The sequence below is a fragment of the Entamoeba invadens genome (genome assembly GCF_000330505.1).
Source record: "Entamoeba invadens IP1 unplaced genomic scaffold scaff_1105074726617, whole genome shotgun sequence".
Taxonomy (NCBI): domain Eukaryota; phylum Evosea; order Mastigamoebida; family Endamoebidae; genus Entamoeba; species Entamoeba invadens.
In genome coordinates, this window is record NW_004440240.1 from 128,965 (window position 1) to 135,749 (window position 6,785).

Consider the following 6,785-nt stretch of genomic DNA (forward strand, 5'->3'; position numbering starts at 1 on the left):
GAGTTGTGCATAGTTCATTTCATTAATTCTAAAAACTAAATGTAAACTATTTGTCAAATTAGTCACTTTCTCTAAGTAATCCTCAAGCACCCAAAATTCGTTATGGAAAAAATAGGGCATTTGCAGTTTTTTCGTTTTGTCATACTCCAAAGGAATAACTCTTGAAACTTTTGTTGGGTCCACAATTTGACGCATCACCGAGATCTCAAAAAACGGAACGTACATAGTCTCAGACTTCAACGTGTCATCTTTTGACTTTTGAAAATGATTGGCGTGGGAGATTGAAGTCAACAAATTTGAGGTGAAATTTTGAGTTTTGTTGAAAAAAGAAGTCAGTGGCGTAACTGAGAACGTGAAATATACGGAAACATTCCGCTTGATTAAATTGACATAATATGAGGGAATAGTTATATTTTGGTTAAACCCGTTCCTGAATGCACGCAGACGAATGTATTTATTCATTACTTGATCCGATGCAAAATGACCAGGAACTGAAAATTTTTCTGAATGATTTGTGTGTTGTGAATTATCACTTTTTTCAAATTTTTCGAGATTTGTCCAAACCGTTCCGTTCATCTCAAAAACGTCTGTCTCATCATACGGCAATTTAAAGTTGTTTGTTGATGGGATTATCGCGATCCCAGTGATGTATATTCCGTACAAAACGAAGATTATGAAAAAAGAAAGAATGAGAGGATGTTTAATCACTTCTTCTTCATTTTTCATTGTGATTTTTTTGAGTTATTTTTGTTCAATTTTTTATTAATTTTTTTATTATTTTTTTTAATATGGTTGAATTTATTTTCATTATTTTTTATCAAATCATTTTATAGTATATTTATACTATTTTTTACTAAACATTATTTTTACCAAATTATTACTTTTACCGGATACCAATTTATAATTATCATTTAAATACCCAATAATTCTTTACCGCTAAAACAACTCCTTTTTATCGGTAATAAACTTGATCTGCCTTTTTATTTTATTCGAAAAAACACCGTTAAAATCGCATCAAAAAGAAGATCGTACGAATAACATTTTTACTCAAATGACCTTAAAAATTTTGTTTTTCCCGTCGCTTTTTTAAGCGACTTTATCGTGCAGTGCCAAGCAGACGACTCCTTTTTCATGTACTGCGTAAGTCTGAATTGGTTCTCCCGACTTTAAGTCCCACAATTTAGCAGTAGTATCTGTTGAAGCTGAAATGATATATTCGCTGTTATTAGAGAAGCAAACGTCCCAGACCCACCCGTTATGTCCGCTCAGTGTTTTTGCCAAACTATAATTTTGTCGAGTTTTCCAGATCTTAATAGTTCTGTCTGCAGAAGCGGTTGCCAAGTTCAACGTATTAGGCGAGTACTTACAGCAAGTGCAGTAGTTATTATGTGCGACAAACTCGTTGATTAATTTGACGTCGCCTATAGTCCCTTCACTTGTCATATTTGTTGTGTATATCCGACACTTCCCATGTGTTTCTAACACCGCAATTTGTGTTCCGTCTGCTGTTATATCAATTGATTGAATCGACTGATTCTCTACAGCGGGAATCTCTTTCTTGATGACCGAATTTCTCGTGTCCCAAAAACATACACGTCCGTCTTGTAAGCCTACTACTATCTCCGCTTGATTTGGATGAAGGGCTATACAATTACATGGCGACATAAAGGAAATGTCCCGAAACGTCGAACATGTCCGAGGCTCCCACGTCTTCGCTGTACCATCTTCACTACATGTATATATATACTGCCCCTCTCGCGATATCCCTATCCCAGTCACATTCCCTTTGTGCCCTTCATATGACTTTACGGGAGCTACCATTTTGGAGTTCAAATCCCAGATCTTCACTTGTGGATTCGAAGCAACTGCTAAATATGAACGATCTGGACTAATCACCATTTTGTTCATCGTTTGCTCAAAGGTTATCCGACGAAGAGGAACTCCAGTGGAAATATCCCAACAATTGATCACGTCGTCATAACCTCCCGTCATGAGAAGTGACGTCATTACTTCGGTGAATTTTTTAAGATGATTTTATTATTGAGTTCTTTTAACTATTGGTTCATAAATCGTTTTATAAATTTATGATATTAAACTTATAAACTTATAAATTAATTATTTATTATATTATTTTTAACATTTTTATTAATTGAATGGTTTTGATCTAATTGAAATTCAGAATTATGATTGAAAAACAATATGTAAATATCTTAATAAATTTACTTGCATCACGACATATCATTTTTTTATTTAAACAATGTATTAGTATGTATAGTATATTTTATTTATTTTTATAATACAATTATACTTGTAAATAATTAAAATGTATTAATAAAAACTATTAAAAATAATACAATTAAAATCAAACTGGAAAAAAAAAGAGTCATTAAATCTTTTTATTCCATAAATCAAAGATCGTTCAGATTGAATGGTTTTTAAGTGTTTTTTCACATAAAAACAATTTTTTTATGAACGAAAAATAACTTTAAGTTATTGATTTTCAGATATAAAAGACTGGGAATAAGAAACTTGTAAATTCAAAAAAACGATGGAAAACTTTTCTGATTTTATCTCGTTGAGTGTCCAAACAAAAGAAGCAATGAAACGATTAGAAAACGAATACAAAGTCTTTTCGGGCATCACCGAATCCTCACACATTATTCCAATAAAAAAAGAAACACAAAACAACAACATTTATTTTAAAGAAATGGAAAAGCATTATGATATAGAAGATGAAGTCTTCTTAAAAACTCAAATGTTTTTTGACTCAACAAACGAACTTAGAAAAAGCCTCAACTCCATTCTGGACTTCGTTGAGAAGTTACAAATCGAAGCAACAAACAGATTAAAGAAAAGTGTCTCAAATATGAATGGAATAGTCAATAAAATGATTGGGATCAAAGAAGAAATTTTCCTTGAACAAACACAAGATTTGCCAGAACAACGGATGGCTTCAGTGAAAGCTGCTTTCAACAAAGAGAAGGACGAGCTTGAGAAGATCAGGAAGACAAATCCCGCGGCTTTCTCAACGAGAAAAAGCAGCCAAATCGATTCAAATTATCAATTCCCAACTCAACAAAAAAACACAAACCGATACTGGCAGGGACAAGCCAAAGACACTTCTTCCCAACCTAAGCAACTCCCACAAAAACATTCACAACAAAGGACTTCTGATGCTCAATCCGATCAAAAACAACAAAGATCATATAAACCAAAGCAAGACAAGAGAACTCAATACAGTGGCGGGCAAAAGGGCCAACAAAATTTTGCTCTCTTCTAATTAATGATTAAAAATGTTCTTATTATTCGCTTTCATCAATTTCATTGAGTTCAAAGAAACTCAACAACTTTTCTTTGTATTGTTGCCAAACGCTCTTGAAATTGTCGTCAAATACCATCCCATCAAATGAGTAGACAGCGTTGATCGGCATTTCCTTTTTCATTATATCTGCAAACTTCGATGTCCTCTGTCCAATGTGATTGAGGATCACTACTTTGTTGTTGCAATTTTTCAAGTTCTCACAAACCATCTGAGGTGTTGAGTGTGACCTCCTGATAGCCTCTTCTTCCATCCCATCTTCAAAGTTGCACTCATGAACAACGTAGTCGGCGTCTTGGCACAATCGAGAGATTGCTTCGCACTGCGACGTATCCCCCGTGAAGACAATTTGTTGGTTTCCCACCTCGAATTTTACTGCATAATTTTCGCTTAAATGATTTGTCTTTCCGCTGACAATCCTCGCTCCCATCATTTTCTCAATCTCGTTCCGCATTTCTTGACTTTTCTCGTCATTTTTATCCGTTTCTGCAAAAATTTTGTTCAAAACAAATCTGCACCCCAATTGTTCTTTGTCACATATTGTTTCAACTGCAGTTTTCATCGATTGTGGGCCAATGATGAGTAAATTTCCCTGTTTCATTTTCAATAAACTGAAAATCCCGAACAAATGGTCGCCATGGCCGTGAGTTAAAAACAATAAATCAATCTTAGTTGGATCTATTCCACTTTCTATTGCGTGATACACAGCCGTTTCGCCACAATCAATCATAACTACTCTATCTGCAAATCTCAAAATACTCGAACTGACGTTTCGAGTTTTCCCCGGCACAGCACCCCCGGTCCCCAAGAGCATGACTTGAAACACCGAACCTGGCTGATAATTCAGACTCTCCACACAACTGTCGACAAAATTTGTCTCACGTGCGATGGGTATGACTGACGGTTTGGGGTATATCGTGAAAATTTGAAGTGAATTGGTTATAGTATCAGTTATAGTTCTTTTACTATTACTTATAGTTTCATCGGAAACGGGTTTAACTCGTAACTGTGCTGGGGCGTTGATGGGAAGGATCTTTCCCAGTGACGTGTGAAGAGCAAGTTGTGTTCTGTACGTTGTCTCGCAGACTGCTGATTTTGGGTCTATTGTATATGTCCGATCTAATAAATACATTGTAGTAATTTTACTATTAATTTTACTATACTCCTCAATGAGTGCCTTGAAGCGTTCATTTGCTTTCACCTCTTCACTCACGATACTAACTATTGCACACACCATTCCGACAAACTTCTTTTCTATATAAGCCTCGAGATGTGAAAGTGTTGGTAAGTGTAGAACTAATAAATGACCTGGGCAATAGTTTTCGCCGCACACGTCATTCTGCGTCACTAGTTTCCCGTTTTCAAGTTTGACGTTTTCGCCTTTCATGAGTTTTCCGCGGAGTGGTCCCGGGATTTTGAGTTCTGCTGCTTTCTTTGCGTCAAATTTTCCTAAAAACGTTGGAAGGGCAATGTGGTAACAAATCGTCTTTTTCGTTTTTGTTTCCAAAACGACGGGGTTGACTTTAAAATAGCCATCCGTCCACGTGGCGCTTTCTGTCGTCCACTCTGAAAAAATGTTTTGAAATTTGTCAAATGGCGGAAAGAAGTTGGTGTTTTTTAAGGTTTCAACAAAGGTGGACGAAGTGTGGAGAGGAACACTTGGAAACTCGGTTTCTTTTTTTGAGTGAAAGATTTTGTTTTTTAACTAAAATTTTTTCTAGTAAAAGTATTAAACATCAAAATGTGATATTTATAGTTTATTTATTACAACTAAATGGTACAACATTCTAATTTCAACTGATTGTATATGTAATACAATTATAATATAAATATAGTACAGTACAAACCGGAATAAGTCATGAATGCGCCAGGGAACCCTCCCCACGTTGAGTAATCGTCGGATGTCAAAAAGATTTTAGAGAGGCGTGGAAGCTTAAGTTTATATTCCATACAAGCTCGTTGAACCCCTTCGGGGATGTTAAAGAGGAAACGACTTTTTTCCATTGTCACTATAAAAGAGGGAGAAATCTCGGAACGACCATTCCCAAGAATTGTAATTGTTATTGCAGTGCTTTTTATTGGTGCAGCTTCTGACATTCTATTGAGTAATCGCACTATATTCCACCTTTTTATATCCTCTCACTTTATAAAAATATTGAGGCTTGTGTTTATGCGAACAAATAATAGTTTTTCTTACTAAAATAATTATTATCTTAATCTGAAAAATTCGTTATTATTGCTTTTTAAAAATGATTGATTTAAAATAATACTTTCTCATACTATAAGTATGGTTCATTTTTATAATAAAACGAATTTATTATTCTTAATATAACCATACAAATAAGAATAATTGTTAACACTTTCACAACCCAAAACTTTTTTTAAGAAGAAAAATAAGTAAAAAAGAAATTGTCCAAATCATTTTTTATTATTTTTATTCCAAAACCCCTTTCTAACCCAAACCGGCCAATAGTCAGTTTTATTTTACTTAAAATAATTAACAAATGAAAACTCAATTAACTAAGATTGATCAAAAATAATCTTTTTGGATGAAATTTCATATCGCATTATCGTGTTTCAACATTTTATATAAAAACGCTACATCGTCAATCCACTTAATGACAAACAATGTCAAATAGTCACATTAACAAATATAACGACAATATAAACACCAATATCGTTATAATCAAATGACAATATACTTTTTATAAAAAACAACCAAAAATATCAAACCATCATTAGACCCCATTTTTCTTTCTAATGCTTTGCTCTTGTTTAACACAAATAAACTCATTCATGTTTATTTATGTGACTATAAAATATACAATTCAAATTTGAGTTGATACAAAAAAAAATAAAAATTTTCAAAAATTTGTTTTGTGTATGAAGGCAAAAAAGGGTTTAGGTAAAAGAAAAAAATAAAAACTTATTATTATTACGTTTCTGTTTTGAACGTGTTAAACCAAATCTACCTTAAAATTTTTTAGAAAAAATATCTCCACTAAAAAAGTCAGAGTCTTTTTTATAGAAAAAACCTGATAAAAACAAAACGATAAATTACACTTCAAGATGGAACAAACACTCTCCACGAATCTTCAAAAGATCTTAACTACATATCCCCATCTTTCTTCCACATTAATTTCTGACACAGTGGATTTCTGTCTTTCCGCCACAAATGTTTTTTCTTTAAAAAATATTTTCCAATACAAAACAAAATGAAAAACAAAACTAATCATTAGCAGAAAAGTGTAGTTAACCAAATTGAACAATTCATTCGGATCGTTTGGCCATCGTATAAAATCATTTCAATTTTTTTGATTGACAAAATCTGCACGTCACCCGGTGACACACCGCGACGGTACAGTGTTGAGTTTTCCTACCGGATGATAGAAATCATCAAATCATTAAGTTGTTGCAAAGACAATCACAAGAAAGCCATTTTAACAATCATCCAGCAGTGGAAAAC

General features: G+C 33.6%; 4 protein-coding genes across 4 annotated transcripts; 1 reads left to right on the top strand and 3 right to left on the bottom strand.

Annotated features, from left to right (window-relative positions):
- Positions 1-47: 47 nt before the first annotated feature.
- Positions 48-726, bottom strand: EIN_194480 (hypothetical protein; the record flags this gene model as incomplete). The annotated part of the gene is made up of 1 exon (XM_004255422.1): positions 48-726. A coding segment is annotated over one exon (679 nt), but the record flags the coding sequence as incomplete, so codon positions are not given.
- Positions 727-1,086: 360 nt separating this feature from the next.
- On the bottom strand, positions 1,087-2,007 carry EIN_194490 (WD repeat-containing protein pop3, putative; the record flags this gene model as incomplete). The annotated part of the gene is made up of 1 exon (XM_004255423.1): positions 1,087-2,007. The coding sequence occupies one exon, from the start codon at positions 2,005-2,007 to the stop codon at positions 1,087-1,089; it is 921 nt and encodes a 306-aa protein (XP_004255471.1).
- Positions 2,008-2,548: 541 nt separating this feature from the next.
- On the top strand, positions 2,549-3,280 carry EIN_194500 (hypothetical protein; the record flags this gene model as incomplete). Its single annotated transcript, XM_004255424.1, has 1 exon — positions 2,549-3,280. One exon carries the CDS (start codon positions 2,549-2,551, stop codon positions 3,278-3,280), a length of 732 nt encoding a protein of 243 aa, XP_004255472.1.
- Positions 3,281-3,302: 22 nt separating this feature from the next.
- EIN_194510 (hypothetical protein) lies at positions 3,303-5,416 on the bottom strand (the record flags this gene model as incomplete). Its single annotated transcript, XM_004255425.1, has 2 exons — positions 3,303-4,993; positions 5,167-5,416. 2 exons carry the CDS (start codon positions 5,414-5,416, stop codon positions 3,303-3,305), a joined length of 1,941 nt encoding a protein of 646 aa, XP_004255473.1.
- Between the last annotated feature and the right edge of the window lie 1,369 nt (positions 5,417-6,785).